The 19,116-nt window shown below is 41.1% G+C and overlaps 1 protein-coding gene across 5 annotated transcripts in view; it reads left to right on the top strand.

Moving 5' to 3' along the window:
* Positions 1–19,116, top strand: part of VPS53 (VPS53 subunit of GARP complex) — a 143,576-nt gene that overhangs the window by 20,510 nt on the left and 103,950 nt on the right. For all 5 annotated transcript variants that reach the window (XM_077851815.1, XM_077851817.1, XM_077851814.1 and 2 more), the window contains one exon: positions 17,428–17,514. In XM_077851815.1, the coding sequence (XP_077707941.1) occupies positions 17,428–17,514 (87 nt within the window). The remainder of the gene's footprint in view (positions 1–17,427; positions 17,515–19,116) is intronic.

Below are 19,116 nucleotides of genomic sequence, written 5' to 3'. Positions count from 1 at the left end.
GCCTTGCTTCAAAGCAACTGTAGGTTTACTTGCTCTGAAAGCCTCCCTGTTGTCCCTCACAGTGCCGTTGTCTGAATGAAAATTGCCACACAGCTTCCCTGTGGCCCAGAATATCTGCTGTTTCTTTTTTTTTTTTTTTTTAAAGATTTATTTATTTTTAATTTTTTTTATTTATTATTTATGATAGTCACACAGAGAGAGAGAGGCGCAGAGACACAGGCAGAGGGAGAAGCAGGCTCCATGCACCGGGAGCCCGATGTGGGATTCGATCCCGGGTCTCCAGGATCGCGCCCTGGGCCAAAGGCAGGCGCCAAACCGCTGCGCCACCCAGGGATCCCATATCTGCTGTTTCATCAGAGGTGCCAGAGGCTCTTCTCTTGTCTTGTCCTTAAGACGTGCGTCATACGTTGGCCAGGGTTGCCCCTCACCCCCGGGGTTTAAGGCTTCTGAGAGATGAATTTGAGCAGTGGTTCTCAGGGCTTCACACCTTTCCTCCAGTGCCCACTAATCTCCTCCACCGTCTTTGCACCACGAGAGGAGGCTCTTTCCAGTTTCCCGCTCTGCAGTTTTTCTCATAAGCACACAGCAGAGCTCTTGGGAAAGAGCCTGAGAGTGGCTGCAAACTGCTCTGTGCACGCAGCTCCCAGTACCAACTGATGCACTAGCCCAGCGCTTAGCCACTAGTAATTTGTTAGAAGTTTTAGTTGATTCCTTCTTGTCTGCTTGAATAGCTCTGCTATGTAGGAGGTGGTCCCTGGGTGTCCCCTACTCTCCATGGGGAGCCTATCTCTCCTTGGATTTCAGGAGATTTGGTTGCCTGCAGCTCTCTGATGGGTTCAAGAAAAGTTATGATTTTTCAGTTTATTTTTTTCTCATCGTTAGTAGAAGAGCAATGCTTTTTCCGGCTTTCTATATCCTAGGCAAAAACACAGCTGACCAGTGGCTTTTAAAGTATTATGATAAGTTCATTAATAAGATTTTAGATTCCACATTGCAGCTAATCTTTAAGAATCTACCACTTTTCAGGGATGCCTGGGTAGCTCAGTCAGTTAAGCGTCTGCCTTCAGCCCAGGTCATGAACCCTGGATCCTGGGATTGAACCCCACGTCCGGCTTCCTGTCAGCGAGGAAGTCTGCCTCTACATCTGCCTCTCCTCCTGTTCATGCTCTCTCTCCTCTCATCCAAATAAATAAATAAAATCTTAAAAAAAAAAGAATCTACCGCTTCTCAAGTTTTAATATAGTTTCAAGATTATCAACAAGCACCTGAAAAAGGTATTGAAGTATTTCTTTCTTTTCTAACTACTCATCTGTGTGATGCCAGGATTTCATCATATTTTTCAACCACAACAGCATACCACAGCAGAGTCAATACAGAAGCATACATGAGAGTCCAGCTACCCTCTTTTGGAGTAGACACTGAAGATAATTACAAAGGCACAGAAACAGTGCCACTGTTTTCAAGAAATTTGTTTTGTTTGGGGGGAATAGAGTTATTTTTCATAAAAATGGTATTTATGTTAACACATAATGAGCTTGTTATCTTTAAATGGATTAATAGATAAATGGTTTTTAAGCTTCTCAGCATTAATTTCCAATATGGTATATATATATCAGTAGGTACAATCCACAAAAACAAAATCTGTTTGGGGCCCTCACTAATTTCTAAGAATATGAAGGGACCCTGAGATAAAAAGCTTTAGAAATGCTCTGGGTAGTATTTCAGTGTTAAATAAGTAGTGATCTCAGGCAATTTTTTCTTTAACGATTTTAATGACAGTGACTCTGATTAGTGTATTTGTGTGTAGGTTACTATTCTAGGCTTTGAGGATAATACCAGTGAATTAAGCAAAGAGACACAAATTGTGACATTTACTTGTTTCCAGATTCTGTGGCTGTTAAGGAGTTAGCCTCATGACCTTGGTTCACTAAGCAATGTTTGCCAGAAAACAGATATTGAAATTTATCACGACTTTTCAGCTTCTACTGATATGATCATATGGCTTTTCTATCTCATCAATTATCTTAGCTTTTTGGTTTTGTTTCTTAATATTTAATCCTACCTGCTGCATCACTATGTACTTTTAATGTATTGTTGAATTCTGGCATTTTAATCAGGGATTTTCATTCATATTAAACTTCATTCCTTTTTTGCAACATGAATAATATTGCATATACCACATTTTGTGTATCTGTTCATGGGCGCTCGGGTTATTTCCACCTTTTGGATGTTATGAACAGTGCTGCAGTGAACATTGACATACAAGTATCTGTTTGAGTCCCTCCTCTCAATTACTTTTAGTATATACCTACGCATTGAATTGCTGAATCATATGATAATTTTTAATCATTTCAATATCTAATCCCTTTGGAAACATTTTCCCCATGTTGTTCTGAACTTTAATAGATTTATTTTTCCACTAGACAAGCATATATTATTTTCTCTTCATTTAATCCATATAGGCTATATGTTTCAGGCTAGCTTTAGGGTCACATAAATTTTTGTGTTCAGGACCTACTAGCAGTGATGCTGTCCCCTCCAACCAGGAAAACCTCCCAGATGATTTCTTTGAGCTAGCAAGTCTAGCAGTTGGACTCTTTCTTCCCTCCCCTTAGAAACACATCAAGTCCCACTTGTGTGCAACATGACTACTGAAAATGGTTTTGGAAAATGGTGTGCCAGGAAGGAACACTGAAGTTTATTATTATTCTGAGCCATCTCCATATAAATTGGCAGTCTTCAGGAGCCAAGCAAGAAGGTCAAGTATAACTTTTGCCATCTGCTTGTTTCCATGTTAAAGGCAGTCACAAGTTTAAACTGGAGTCTCTACATCTAAAGAGGAAAATGCTGTTCATCACTACTGTAGCTGCTCTGGCTGTTACCCAGGTTGCTCTTGCTTTGACTGCTAGTAGTTAGTGATTTGGGAAGGAAAATTCTATCCTTACTTTGAGGTTGCACATGAGAAAAATTGCTGACAGAGCAAAGCTTTCTGGGTTCCAGGTCCTTGACACAATAAGTCATTCAGATATGTTTAAACAATGGATGGAAATTTGAAACTCTGTCTTCATGTAAGAACTTGACCTCCTTTTTCCTCTTCCTTTTTTCATACATGGAAATACAGAAATTTAGAACAGCATGAGTTCAGTGCTGTGGTTGCCCTGTCATCCTTTCCATTTATAAATCCTTGTAAGTCTGTAATATAGCTATAAAATTTCCTTTCCTGTAATTTGGACTCTGAGGTCTCCTCTAGAAGGAGATTAATTTTGCAAACTAGAGATAATGGTATTTTGTAATCTGCTTTGGTTTGGTGTTCTACAGTCATCGGGATTAAAACATATAAGAAACTTACCTCCCTTCATGTATTGGCTCACAGGCCAGGATTTCTGACTCTTGTTTCCATGTTACATTGTAAAGTCTGAACAGATGCTGTGTTCATCTCTAGGTATTGTATGTGATACCTAGAATACAGATGTTAGGCAAACTATATGAGTGGGACTCTCACAATGACCTCCAACCAGAAGGGGGACATTTCTTCTGGAGATGTACTTACTGACAGGTAAATTTGTCTACTTGTCATACTTTTGAACTTTTCTTGTTCTCAATCTCCTAAGGATAGTGGGGACAGATAGCCAACTGTTACTCATATGGTAATATCATTTATGGTAGACCAAGTGCTACATGCTTTTTCTTCATGGACTAGTTGGAGAGTCTGATCTTTGGAGATTTCTGGTGACTGGATTAGCATTTTGTGGTTAGGTTCCAAAACATTTCAGCCCTGTAGTTACCCAGATCTCTGGAATGAAGAATGTACTGTCACAAGACTAATATGTCTTTCTTGATTGATTCACTGTAAGCAAAGACATGTTTGAGTTGCTTTGGCGGAAGGTACGTTTTGAGTCATTTGTCTGGATCTATAATGCTAATGTTTCATTACAACGTAAGTATGTTTATCTTACATTCTACGAAATGTTGTTGTAAATATTACTTGATCTTCACGAAGATGTGAATTAGGCCATATAGGCAACCAGGGAGTCCTAGCTGTTTGTGGGAAACAATCCTTTGTTAAACTTTGACAAATTGTACCTTGAAGTTTGCCCTATTTCCTAAAATCTTGAATTTCTGTACCTTTTATTTAGCTTTTATTCAGCTGAGATTTTTGTTTAAACACTTCCTTTTTGTTGCCATTTGGGGTTATTGCTTTCTTGCTTTCGACGCACTCATCCCCCAGGGTTACATTTGTGCAGAGGGAGCTCTGCTCGAATGCATTTATCACTCCCAGCTATTTCAGGGCAAATGTATTTTAAGTTATGGGTGATAACAGATATAAGCAGAACTTTAAAATGTAAATGTTTAGTCTTGTTTGGGCACTGCTGAATTTGTGTCCCAGTCTCATCTTGTGATTTTAACTTCTGGCTTGTCTCCTAAAAACAATAAAAATGAACTCTTTGGTTCATGTTTTCAGTGAATGTGGTTTGCAGAAATTATAAATAAAAGTGACTTAGGTGGAACAGAGCATTTTAACAAAGAAGGTGAGAATTATTCCTTTTGCCCTTTACATTCTTTTGGTTCACAAACTTGGAAAAAAATCTGTGCTTTAGGGATCCCTGGGTGGCGCAGCGGTTTGGCGTCTGCCTTTGGCCCAGGGCGCGATCCTGGAGACCCAGGATCAAATCCCACGTCGGGCTCCCGGTACATGGAGCCTGCTTCTCCCTCTGCCTGTGTCTCTGCCTCTCTCTCTGTGTGACTATCATAAGTAAATAAAAATTAAAAAAAAAAAATCTGTGCTTTAAATAAACCCCCTTTGTACTTAAGGTTTCTGAATGAGCACTGGAGGAATTATTGTTAACACCAGTGATTCTCATCTCATGGGTGGCCATCTGGCATTTGACAATGACTGCCAGACTGAGAAGGTACCCAGTGTTCTACAGGGAAACTGTACACATGCAGCCATCCATAGCTGTGAGATTCTTGTAGTCTCTGCTGCTGTTTGGCGCCATTATGGGGAATGGGCTGCGTTGTTATTATTGTTGAGGCTTCTTAAAGCATCTCTCCTCCAGCTGAGGATGCCCTTTTTCCATAGCAACAGCTCTTCATGATGCCAGGTGGCAGACAGACTCAAAAACAAGGGACATTCCATTAATGAGGGATACTTACCCTTAGCTTTCTACCTCTGATAGATGTCTAGTGGTTTCCAAGTGATTCTGGCATTCTTCACTCTTACTCTCTTTGTGTTATTATCTTACAGTTATTTCTGTTTCTTACATGTATTCCTTACAAACTCTTCCATTTTTTTATTATATGTTTTCATTTAAATTCAGTTTGCCAACATATACACCCAGTGCTCATCCCATCAAATGTCCTCCTTAGTGCACATCACCCAGTCACCCCATCTTCCACAACCCTTTGTTTCCCAGAGTTAGGAGTCTCTCATGGTTTGTCTCCCTCTCTGATTTTTCCTACTCGGTTCCCCCCCTTTCCCTATAATCCCTTTCACTATTTCTTATATTCTGCATATGAGTGAAACCATATGATGATTGCCCTTCTCCGATTGCCTTATTTCATTCAGCATAATACTCTCCAGTTCTAGGGCAGCCTGGGTGGCTCAGCGGTTTAGCGCCGCCTTTGGCCCAGGGCTGATCCTGGAGACCGGGGATCAAGTCTCACGTCGGGCTCCCTGCATTGGGCCTGCTTCTCCCTCTGCCTGTGTCTCTGCCTCTCTCTCTGTCTCTCATGAATAAATAAATAAAATCTTTAAAAAAAAAAAAACCTCTCCAGTTCTATCCACGTCGAAGCAAATGGCGGGTATTCGTCTTTTCTGATGGCTGAGTAATATCCATTATATATATATTTTTTTTTTTCTGAAAATAATTAACCTTTTCCTCCTTTCTGCAGTGGTGACAAATGGGATCTCAGTCTCCTCTCTCTTTTTTTTATACTATATATATAGTATATATATACTTTATGTCTATTTATAGATATATATACTATATGTCTGTGTAGTATCTTCTTTATTCATCTGTCGAAGGACATCGTGGCTCCTTCCACAGTTTGGCTATTGTGGACATTGCTGCTATGAACAATGGGGTGCAGGTGTTCTGGCATTACATACTACATACTACATAAGTATCTTTGGGGTAAATACCCAGTAGTGCAATTGCTGGGTCATAGGGTAGCTCTATTTTTAACTTCTTGAGGAACCTCCACACTCTTTTCCAGAGTGGCTGTACCAGTTGGCATTCCCACCAACAGTGCAAGAGGGTTTCCCTTTCTTCACATCCTCTCCAACATTTGTTGTTTCCTGTCTTGTTAATTTTTGCCATTCTCACTGGTATGAGGTGGTATTTCATTGTAACTTTGATTTGTATTTCCCCGATGGTAAGTGCTGTGGAGCATTTTTTCATGTGCTCCTTACAAACTCTTTAAAGACATGTCTACATCTAATGATCTTTTCTTTTAAGTATCTAGCATAGTATATATAATAGGCTTATTTTATTGAAAAAGTGAACAAAAGATTGAAACTTTTTTTTTTCCTGGACAATGTCTCAATTACAGTGTAGTTCAAAGGTATAGTTTTCCTGATCCGTGAGCCATTCTTCTGCGTATGCCTGTAGATGTTGAACTTAAACAGCTTACTTACAAACTCTAAAGGGTGGTCGACAACATTTGGCTATTGAAGGAATAGTCACACATGAAGTATCATACTCCATTGGGGAGATCTGGGAATAGTATTAATAATGGCCATTTAGTGAGCCCTCCCCCTTTTTTAAAGATTTTATTTATGTATTCATGAGAAACACAGAGAGGAGAGAGACACAGGCAGAGACACAGGCAGAGGGAGAAGCAGGCTCCATGCAGGGAGCTGGACATGGGACTCGATCTCAGGTCTCCAGGATCACACCGAGCTGAAGGCGGCGCTAAACTGCTGAGCTGCCCTAGTGAGCCCCTTTTTATGAGCTGCATCCTCTGTCAGAACTTTCTCAGATGCAGAAAACAAAATCCCAGTTCAAGCAGGCTTAGGCCAAAAGGGGGATTATTTGAAAGGCACTTGTGTCTTGTTTTGAAGAAGGTGAAGTTAGACTGTGGAAGAGTAGTGTCAGCTGAGCTTGTCAAACAGTTCAAGCTCAGGATTGGAATAATGCTCCAAAGTTTTCTGTATTTGTCTGTCTGCCTGTATTGGCTTTGTCATCCCTATGTGGAGACCAGCTTCCTCCCCTTACTGGGGAAACTTGCTGCTCTCTAACTAAGCTTCTCATCTTGGGCTCCCACCAGAGAGAGATGACCTCTTTTTGCCAATTTATTCTGGAAAGTCACAAGAAAACTCTTTGGCCCAGCTTGGACCAGGCCTGCTTCTGAGACAGCAGACTCTCTAAGAACACGATGAGAGAAAGATTCCCAGAAGGAGAGAACTGGGTTAATAGTTCCAGAGGTGTTCACGAATAAGTTGTGTATTCCTTCCTAACAAAATGTTTTTGAAAAAAAAATGTCTTTGAGGTAGGAGCTCCTGTTCTAGAAATGGTGAGCCCCTGCCTCCTAGATGTAAAGTGGCTTGATAGAGATCACACAGTAAGTGGCAAGGCCAACACTCAAATCCCAGGCTGCTGGTTCAAAAAACCCTTGCTTTTTTACTAATATGATGCATTCCTTTTCCAAACAATAGGAAAGGAACTGGCAGACGAACATAAAGTTGGACAACAGAAATGATAACAGAATAGTGGGAAAACACAATTTTCTTCCCAGGAACCTTGAATATTAGCACCTTATTTTTTCGAGGAACATAAAGCCATACCAGTTCTTCTGAAAATAATTAACCTTTTCCTCCTTTCTGCAGTGGTGACAAATGGGATCTTAGTCTCATCTCTCTCTTTCTCTCTTTTTTTTTTAAGATTTTATTTATTTATTCATGAGAAACATACAGAGAGAGAGATATTGAGAGAGGCAGAGACATAGGCAGAGAGAGAAGCAGGCTCCATGCACGGAGCCCAATGTGAGACTTGATTCTGGGACCCCAGGATCACGCCTTGGGCCAAAGGCAGATGCTCATCCACTGAGCCACCCAGGCATCCCTCAGTCTCACATCTCTTAAAGGCTGCCTGTGGACTCACAGGATAAAGGTGATATAATTCTCTAATAGAGCAAACTACAAAATTACATGAATCTAAGAGCCAAAAGGGATATTAATTTCTTAAAGCATTTCCACATTTCCATTCACTCAGATCTCCTCTGTATACACAGGTGGCAAATAATAGTTCTGGAGAGAAAAATTTAAAAGATAAAAGAAAAAGGCAGTAGAGTCTGTGGTGCCAGGTTCCATGCTGCTTATTTTCTGTGCTCGTGACCTAATGGGCCTTTGGTATTCTATTCAGGGTCTACTTCAGGAAGCAAGGAAAATTAAGAATAATGGTTACAGTTAATGGTACACAAAAAACCAGAGATAGCCTAATTGGTTCACTTAGTCTTCTAAGCTAGCTCAGTGGGTTGCTTTGCCTCTCCCAGTTGTAGAATTAGAGTGTCTAAAGAGAACTAACACCCTTGAATGCAGGCTTAGCCACACTCCTGTGCTCAGTCTAGAAATTCTGGTAAGGGTAGATTGAAAGCAGATATTTTTGGGTGATACTTCTGTTTTTAATCCTCATACAGCTTGGAATGGGAAAGTAGCCACATTTATTTTAAAGAGTGTCTAGGGACAGTGCCAGAATCTTTCTTTCAGCACATTTTCTCATTAGCCAGGTAGTAAAAGTATTTTAGTATTAGTTAAAAATAAAATCTTAACCTTTTGTAAGTTTTTAATGATTCTTCCAAATTACAAAACACTCTTCTTCCTGGGTAATTGATTAGTAGAGATTAGATATCAAACATTGGGGTGTGTGTTGAGAATGGACTTGCTTAATGGAATGAGGCTTCTGAAGAACCCTTTTGACTCTGGAAAATGAATTGTGTTAAATTTCCTCAACTTTGGTACATTGTTATAACAGGCAGAAGTATTCCAATCTGAAAAAAAAAATCTGGCAAACAATTTATCTTTCTTTAAGACTGTGAAATGTAAGATTGTGTGAGTCTTATTTGTTTGCTGGAAGAAAAACGTGGTACCTTTGGCAGAGATGGATCTAGTAGGATGCCAGATTGAGAATAAGGACTTCAGGTAGAAACTCCCTGAGAAGGGATCATGCACACTTCTTCAGACCTTACATCTGAATATAGAACTTGGTCCTTTCTGCCTTTCTTAGCTGAATGTCATGTGTCTTAGGGTATTTGGCTAGAAGATGGTGCTTATGATCCCATCAAAGCATCACTATGCATGACATGACCAATAACATCAAAGAATTTGGTGCAAACTGCACTCCAAAAAGTCAGTCCTTTCTGGTGGGCGATTGCCTTTCAGGTAGTACTTTTTTTACCCCATGACCTGACTTTTTTTTTTTTTAGAAGACTCCAAAGGGTTTAGAATTTACCAACCTCAGGCAGCCCGGGTGGCTCAGCGGTGTAGTGCCGCCTTCAGCCCAGGGTGTGATCCTGGAGACCCGGGATCGAGTCCCACATCGGGCTCCCTGCATGGAGCCTGCTTCTCCCTCTGCCTGTGCCTCTGCCTCTCTCTCTTTCTCTCTCTCTCTCTCTCTCTCTCATGAATAAATAAGTAAAATCTTAAAAAAAAAAAAAGAATTTACCAACCCCTTTCAGTATCATGGGCATGAGACTCCATGTTAGCCAAATAGATAACAATTACAGAAAGCAGGATACTGTATTTTTGAACCACTGCTGATAGGTATGCCTGAGGTTAGAGAAAGGCAGGGCCACCAGTCAACACACCTCACTCATGGCAATGGTCTCAGCACTGCTACTCTTCTGAGAAATGCCCTGTGATAGTTTTAATCAGTTGGCAAGTATTTGTCAAGTTCCAGCCGTACTCTAGCTTTGGCTAGATGCTGTAGGTGATGTAACTGTATGGTCAATCACCAGAGTCCCTTTTCAGAGTGAGAAGGAGCTATTAATAATTATACCGAGACAGTAGTCCTAAACTGGACCTGTCCTTCTGGCAACCAAAATGGGTGATTGCCTGAACTATAGGGGATATAAGAATGCTGGTCATGCCCTTGGTCTATGCTCTAAAGGAGACTTACAGCCCTGTTTGAGAGCTAATACTGTTTATTTTTTTATTTTATTTTATTTTATTTTTATTTTTTTGAGAGAGAGCACGTGCATGTGTGTGAGCAGAGGGGAGGAGAAGAGGGAGAAGAGAGAGAATCCCAAGTAGGCTCCATGCTCAGCCCAACACAGATCCTGACATGAGGGCTTGATCCCATACCTTGAGATCATGACCTGAGCCAGGACCAAGTTGGATGCACAATTAACTGAACCACCCAGGCATCCCAAGAGCTAATACTTATACACTAAACAATCTAATAACATTGTGAAAAAGTCCTTCTCTTCTATAATTGTCTCATTACCACCATCCCCCTAGCCTCCCAAATCAATTCTCTTCTGTTGAATTATTCCCACATTAGCCACATGCAGGCATTGCTTATCTTCAAAACGTCCTCCCTTCACTCCTTCTATTGCCCCATTTTTCTTCTCATAGCAAACACTTTCTGAAAAAAATAATCTACACGGGAGGTCAACGGACTTTTCCTGCTAAGGGCCAGATAGGAAGTACTTTAGACTTTACCTGCTGTTGTGTGGTGAAGGTAGCCATATATAATACCTAAATGAATGGGATTGGTGTGTTCCAATCATTATTTATAAACACAGGTGGCACACTGGATGTGGCCCACAGGCCACACTGTATGCTGGCCTCTGCCCTACACTCATCTCCACTTGATGGTATCATCGCTGTGCACTCCCATCCCCTTGACCCCACTCAAACTGCTCTCATGAAGTCATCAGCAACTTCCCTGTTGTCAAATGCAGTGACAATTCTCTATCCTAATTTACATAAATGTTGTGTATGTTTTTTTTTTCTGTTTTTAGACTTTATTTATATATTTGAATATTTCAGAGAGAGAGAAAGAGCACAGGCAAGCAGGTGGTAGGAACAAAGGAGAGGGACAGGCAGCCTCCGTGCTGAGCCCAGAGCCTGACACAGAACTTGATCTCACAACCCAGGATCATGATCTGAACCGAAATCAAGAGTTGGACGCTTAACCAACTGAGCCACCCAGGTGCCCCTGATTTACACAAATTTTCAAGAGCTTAAGACATAATATCTTTTCCTCCTTCTTCCAACTCTTGTTTGGCGTCTGACACCACAGTCCCTCATTTTCTCTCATGTCGCTGCTGCAACAAGGAGGCCACATCTTTTCTCCCTTTTTCTTTTCTTCTAGACTTCTGACCATTGGAGTGACTAAGGGCTCAACCTGTGTAGTTTTCTCTTTTTTGTTGTCTATACTGTCTTGCTGGGTGATTTCTAGTCCTACAGACTTCAGCATCATCTATAAGCTGATGACTTACTTACTTGCTTGCTTATTTATTTTTGACTTCTAAATTTAAATCTCTAGCCTGCACCTTTCCTCCATGCTCCAGGCTTAGATGTCCAGGTTGATATCCCCACTGGACATCAAGGAGGCTGTGCACCCCTAGCCTATTGAAATAGATCTCTTGATTTCTGATCCCACCACCGCTACACACACCGGTCTGTCAAACTTGTTCCTTCTCTTGTCTTCCCTACTTAGTTTAAGGGAGTAATTCAGTGGCTTTTCAAACTGAAACCAAAGAGTAATCCTTGATTCTTTCTACATTATCCACATCCGGTCCATCAGTGTGAGTCCTGCAGGTCCTATCTTCCTATAAATCCCGTCACTTTACTTCTTCCCACTACAGCTGGCCACCTGCTTCAGACCTGCCCCATTTCTCACCTAGACTATAGCACCCTTCCCAGCTGGCTCTTTCCTTCCTGCCTCTGTCCAACCCCCACCACATAGCATGTAAACCATTCACCAGTCCCTTGTTTAAAACCCTTCAGTGGCTTCTCATTGCCCTTTGAACAAAATCCTGTGATTTCACCAAGCCTTTAAGACCCTCCAAACTCTGGCACCTGCCTCCTTCTCCAGATGATTAGCACTGCCACCCCCCCACCCCCCCTCTGCCATACTACCCTGCCATCCACTGCCTTCCTTTTAAGTCCTTTAGAACACTGAAGTTTTTTTCTGCATCAGGATCTTCTATTTGTTGTCTCTACTTGAAATCCTTCTTACTCCAGATCTAAAAATTCTGACTCTTCTTCATCCTCCAGGCCCCAGTTCATGTATTCTTTCTCAGGAAACCATCTACGACCATCTCCCTTACTCCCACCACCCTGCTCAATTCCTCCAACACACCTGTCCTTCCCTGAAATCTTCTCTCTTTCTTTGTTAGTTGTTCTTCCACTGTATCCCCAAACTGCCACTTCTCAGAATAAGTTCCTGAGGACCATGTGTGTCTCATCTGCAATTGGGTTTTCAGTGCTTAGAGGAATACCTGGTAGATGGGAGACGCTCAATAAATATTTGTTGAATGATAGAAGGAATGAATTAACGAAATGCTGACTAATAGAGCTGGGACTGTAACTGTCACAGTAATTCAGAGTAATGGTTCAGATACAGGTTGTCTTCAGGCACGAGAAGAGAAGGTCTGTGTGGCTGGAAAGTGAGAATTATTTGTGATTGAGGATGGATTTGAAAAAAGAGCATTTAAAAAAAAGAAAAAAAGAGCATTTTTAAAGTACTCGCTATTCTTATTGCTATTATTTTAAAAGACCCTGGCCTAAATAGTAGCTTGTAAGGTTGTGATCTTCAAGATGAATTTGTGGGCCTCCATTCTCTCTTTCTCTCTTCCTACCAAACAAACAAAAAGCCAGTGTTGGCGATGGGCTCTCTGGGCTCCCACGACATTCTCTACATATCTTTATCATATCTCAATGTTCTTACTGTTTATTATCCTATTTACCTTATTAGAGTATAAACTCCTTGAGAGTAGGAATTACATTTTTTATCCCCACATCTCCAGTATAGTAGTTGTTGATTGAATAAAGTGGATATTAAAATTTGTTCTAGTTCCTGAACAGCATGGTCAAAAGACAGTGATTTAGCAGGACACCTGGGTGGCTCAGCAGTTGGGCGGCTGCCTTCAGCTCAGGTCGTGGTCTCAGGATCTGGGATGGAGTCCCGCGTCGGATTCCTGTAGGGGGGCCTGCTTCTCCCTCTTCAACACACCTGTCCTTCCTTGAAATCTTCTTTCTTTGTTAGTTGTTCTTCCACTGTGTCCTCAACCTGCCACTTCTCAGAGTAAGTTCCTTGAGGACCATGTGTCTCATCTGCCATTGGGTTTTCAGTGCTTAGAGAAATAACTGTGTCTGTGCCTCTCATGAATAAATGGATAAATCTTAAAAAAAAAAAAAAAAAAAGAAAGAAAGAAAAAGACAATGATTTAGCAATTATTTCAGAAGAGAAAATTATAGTGTTTACAAATATCTGAAGTAATCTAAAAATATAGTTAATTCAAAGACAATCATTGAAAAATGCCTTTCTTTCTTTTTTTTTTTTTTTTTAAGATTTTGTTTAGGGCAGCCTGGGTGGCTCAGCGGTTTAGTACCGCCTTCGGCCCAGGGCGTGATCCTGGAGACCCAGGATCAAGTCCCACGTTGGACTCTGTGGAGCCTGCTTCTCCCTCTGCCTGTGTCTCTCTCTCTCTCTCTCTCTCTCTGTGTCTCTCATGAATAAATAAATAAAATCTTTAAAAAAATAAAGATTTTATTTATTTATGAGATATACACAGAGAGAGGCAGAGACATAGGCAGAGGGAGAACCAGGCTCCCTGCAGGGAGCCCAATGTGGGACTCAGTCCCAGAACCCTGAGATCATGCCCTGAACCAAAGGCTGATGCTCAACCACTGAGCCACCCAGGTGCTCTGAAAAGTGCCTTTCTTAAATAGAAAAATATATGGAGGGTTCTGAGGTGGATGAAATTACACACACACATATATATATATGAATTATATATATATAAATACATGTATACATATATGTATGAGTAATATGAATAACATATACATATATACACACACATACATACATATATATATATATATGAGTAACATACTACAATTTTACAAAATTGATGGCATGGCAAGTTAAAACATTTTCCTGTCTCATTTCCTAGGCTTAACTTGTGTTTTTTTTTTAATGTGAGGATTGCAAAACTGAATTATATTGTTTGACAGAAGGTCTGCAGTTGAAATGCTGGCTCAGTTGTAACTACTGTGGCTGATGTGTTTGTTGCCTGTCTATCCTGAGAGCAAAGACAGAGTGTGCATGTGTGTGTGTGCCATGATTGATTTTAAAATTCAACTTAATAAACATGTATTGAGCACCTACTATATTATTCTGCCCTCGATGCCAGTAGGTCACAGTGAATGCCTTTTAGGATGTCATGGTCCAACCAGAAAACACACTCACAAAAAAATTATTGTAAATGTTAAGTATCCATAAAGGATCTGAGGCACTCAGATGATGAATGAATTGATTCCACTGTGTGCTGCAGGAGAGTTTGTTGGGAGGGAGGAGGAAGGTAGGGGAAAGGATGGGGAACAAGTGGCATTTGAACTAGGCCAGACAGACAACAAAGATTTGCACATTCTCAGTAGCTGTGTTGAACATTTTATTTTGACATTTCACCCCTTTGGTTTTATTTTATTTTATTTTATTTTTTTCCCCCTTTGGTTTTAAATGGACGTTCCTTTTTATCATTTTAATTTTGTTAGAACTTGGTTTTGGTTTGTCATAATTTTATGAAATCTGAAGTTGGATGATATAGTACTAAGCAACAATCAAAAGAATCTTGCTTGTATGCTGGTTTTGAGGAGGTGAACATTAAAAATGAGGAAGAGGAGATCCCTGGGTGGCTCAGCAGTTTAACGCCTGCCTTCGGCCCAGGGCATGATCCTGGAGACCTAGGATCAAGTCCCGCATTGGGCTCCCTGCATGGAGCCTGCTTCTCCCTCTGCCTGTGTCTCTGCCCCTCTCTTTCTGTGTCTCTCATGAATAAATAAATAAAAATCTTTAAAAAAAAATAAAAATGAGGAAGATAATTCTTTGATGAGATGGGGAGGTGGGATGAGTGGATGTGGATTCACTCAGAATGGCTTAGGGTAGGAAGGGCAGGCCTTGTGGTCTTGCTGAGAAGGAAAGGTATGGTCTGGGGGACATTATATATGCATGTATCTCTGGGTGTCTATACATGTTACAGACATGCATTTGCTTGGGAGTCCTAAGCCTTGGAAATAATATTTCTGCGGTTTTTAACACCTGTCGTGTCCTTGAATCTTCCCAGCAACCGTGGAAATAGGTGCCATCATCAGCACTTTGCCAACGATAAAACAGATGCCCAGAGAGGTTGCACGCAGTGATAGTGGAGGCGAGCCTCAAACTGCTGCCTGCTGGCTGAAAAGTGGAGGGTTTTCTCAAACCACCACTGCCATTTCAGGGGTGCTGAATACTAGGATGAGAAAGGCAGAATGTCAAGAAACCGAGTGGAAACATTGGCAAATGAGGCATCCTCTTGGAGTGGAATGGGATTGAGTAGAGCTACTTACTGTGACCCACTTCCATTCCATCTTGTCTTTTGATTGTTCCCTACTTTTTAGGTATCATTTCCCAAGTTAGGAATTTTTGACTCTGACAGCAATGCCAACTGTTCTAAGACTAGACTTTCTGGTGATTAAAATCCCTTGTCCAGGTGGCAGAAATCACAAGTATAGAAGCTCCTTTGCTCACAAACCTTTGTCGATACAAGTGAAGCGATCCAGCAGAGAGAACACACACTGACCTGGTGCCCCAGGAGACGGTGCCAGCAGCTGTCCAAATAGTGTCCCCTCAGACTTGACCACAATGGGCTAAAGGAACAGCTTCTCAGATGACTTTCTGGTTGCATTTTAGAAGCTGTAATACAGTCACATGCAACAGCTCAGCATGTGAAACTCCTATTTGGGATTGAGCCACACACAGGGCAAGGGACTCCAAAAGCAGAAAGAATTCCCAGTATCAGAAGTGAACAGTCCGGGACACCTATGAAGGAAAGGAAGACACAAGCCCTGCCTCCAGCAAGGAAGGAATTTCCAGCAGAGGAAGCCAGCTTGAGTTTGCTTTTTGGGGATGTTTTTTAAGTACAAAAAAGACATATTAATTCATGATCTAGAGGTAGCTTTTTCATTGGGTCCAGCTGAACACAGAAGTCCAAATAATTCTGTCAGGGCTTCTGTCATCCCTTCATCTCAGCTCTGCTTTCCTCTTCCCTCCGGGGCGGCCCTCTCAGGGAGGTTGGCTATTTCCCCTTGTAGGCTAAGAGGGCCACACACAGCTCGAGGCTTACATTGGCCTTATCATTACATTCAGAAAGGGTTTGTGAGGCCCAGTTAGGACAGGCCACTCTTAAATCCAAAATAAATAAAGTGTGATGAAATATAGTATGAGCTCTTCTGGCTGCTACATCTTTTCTAAGTACATATGTTCTGCATGTGTATGGTTTTAGCACCCTCACAACTCCCGAATATCACTTCCCCTACTCGAGGGAGCTACCATGGCTTATCATACTTTTAATGTGTGGCATCCATCTTAGAGGTTTTTCAGTAGAAACATTTGGCTCACCATCTGCTTTAAGTGTCCCTTTCTAACTTCGTGTCATAGGTTTCCAAATGGGGTACTAGAAATGTCTTCAAGGTTTGCATGGTTCTGGAATCCCAAAATCCCAACAGTTGATTTTGTTGAAAGTATAGTCTTCTAGAACTTTCAAAATTCAGAGTTTCTCCCTACTTATAGCCACCTCTGTCTCTCTACAAGCTTTGATGGCTATTATGCACATGTGTGTATATATACACACACAAAAGAATGCACAAGTGTGCATGTCTTGTTTATGTGTTATTACAGTAACACCTTGTAATCCCTAAGGGAGGGAAAAATAAAATAAGATGAAATCAGAAAGGAAGACAAACTATAAAAGACTCTTAAGTATAAGAAACTGAGGGTTGCTGGAGGGGAGGTGGGTTGGGGGATGGGATAACTGGGTGATGGGCATTAAGGAGAGCACGTGATGTAATGAGCACTGGGCATTATATGCAACTGATGAATCAATGAATTCTATCTCTGAAACTAATACACTTTATGTTAATTAATTGATTTAAATAAAATAAAAAAAATTTAAAAACATATAGTAATCCCTGAGATGGAGGGAGATCATTTTTAAATTAAAACTTTATGATTCAGGTTGGCAAGAATCCTGTGTGTTTGCCTGTATCCAAATGCTAGAGTCTGTCTACTACTTTGGTGCAGTAAAATCATATACATAAGTACAATGAATCAAAAGAACTTTATGGTAGTTTTCGTCTGAAGCTAGACTTGATTGTAGTGTAGTGACTGGTGTTGTCTCGGGTTGCTTCTTGTTTGTCATTTATTTCTCTTATTCTAGGCACTTGAAGAGGCCCAGAAAGCTATTCAGCAACTCTTTGGCAAAATCAAAGATATCAAAGACAAAGCAGAAAAGTCGGAGCAAATGGTGAGTTTAGGTTTCTTTCGAACTTTTTTGCACTAGAAGAGGAAGTTAGGTTTTTGTCCAGTCATACTAATTAATGGGCTTTTTCTCCCACTTGCTGCCAACCACAGCATCCACTTCTCTAAAGCAAGCCCTATGAGTACATTCCAGATTGATTCAAGAAGAGCTGCACATGCAGTGACTCACCATCCCTGCTGCCCTACATTTGCAGCCCTGTTTTTAAATAGGAAAAGTTTTCTTCTCTCCCCAAAATAGTTTTCTAGTCATTTGGGATTCCTTTTTCTGGCATCTGTATGTATCATGTATTTCTCAGTTAAGATATATGATATATAACTTCGTATAGCATGAAAACTGGTCTGGATCTGGGAGGTGGGATGTATCCTGCCATGAAATGTGCTTATGGTTTTGATTAAGTTCTCCCTTGACAAATTTGTGTTCTCTGGTGATGTACTCAGGAGGGCCTCTCTGCTCACTGAGAATCCAGCCTCACCCACTCCTACTTCATGGGGGAACACTATAAAATGTTAGCTCCTGTGCTTACATTCTGACCGCATAATGTCATGTCTTTGAATTACCTCTGAATTCCATTTTTTTCAACCGTAAAATAAGAACAGTAACACCTGCCTTAAAGAATTGTTGAAGAATTAAATGTATGAGGAGTACTGAGCATAGTACCAGGCTTATAGAAGCCATTATTAATGTCATTCCTACCCCTCCCTGGCCGCCAACTTCTTTTGGTTACAAAAACTCCCAGATCCTTACAGTCTTGTCACCCTACATCCTATTCTAATTTACTACAAGAACAGATCTGATGTCATGTTTCTGTGTATCATTCAGCTCTCTTCAGTGGCCATTTGGCAAGATAGGGAAGGATGTGGAGTGGGAGGGGGATGGGCAATTTGATGAGTGGTGCAAAGCATGACCTCTGAAGTCAGGCTGCCTGGGTTGAGATCCAACCCCTCTCCTTACTAACTGTGGCAAGTTATTTAATCTCTCTGTGCCTTGGTTTCGTCACTGTAAAATGGAGATAATAGTCCTGGGGACATCATAGAATTGTGGGAAATAAATGAGATGATGTGTGACACACATAAGCCCTGAGTAAGGATCAGTTGGTGCTGGCATGCCCACCAAGGCCTCCTCATCCAAACTGGCCAGTAGGAAGGCAGAGACTGAGAGCTAGAGCTGGGGTAGAGACACTGAGATCCTGCCAGGTGCTGTTCTTACCTGTTGGCTCTTCCTGTTCCTCCTCCTGGGCAGGCGGTGTTTCAGGCCTTAACTACCAAACGAGGGGTCAAAGGAAGAGAACTCCTTCATCAGAGGAAAAAAATTAATCCTGCTTTGTCACAGAGTGAAATAGTCTTTGAGAGGGACTTGCTCTGTGGTTCTTTCCCCCAAGGATGCACTGCCTTAGCACCATCCACAGGCAATTGAAGTGCAAAAGTTAGTATGTGTCTTATTTTAAAGCAGTTTGCTCTCCTAAATAGTGCTTTTGCTAAAGGGAGGAAGGGGTAGGATTAAAGAGAGAACTGACATTTGTTGAGCTCCTTCAATGTGCCAAATACTTTGCCATAGATATGGCTTTATATAAGTGATCTAATTTAGCTC

This window comes from Canis aureus, chromosome 16 (assembly GCF_053574225.1).
Source record: "Canis aureus isolate CA01 chromosome 16, VMU_Caureus_v.1.0, whole genome shotgun sequence".
Taxonomy (NCBI): Eukaryota; Metazoa; Chordata; class Mammalia; order Carnivora; family Canidae; genus Canis; species Canis aureus.
This window is presented reverse-complemented; position numbering and strand designations above follow the sequence as displayed.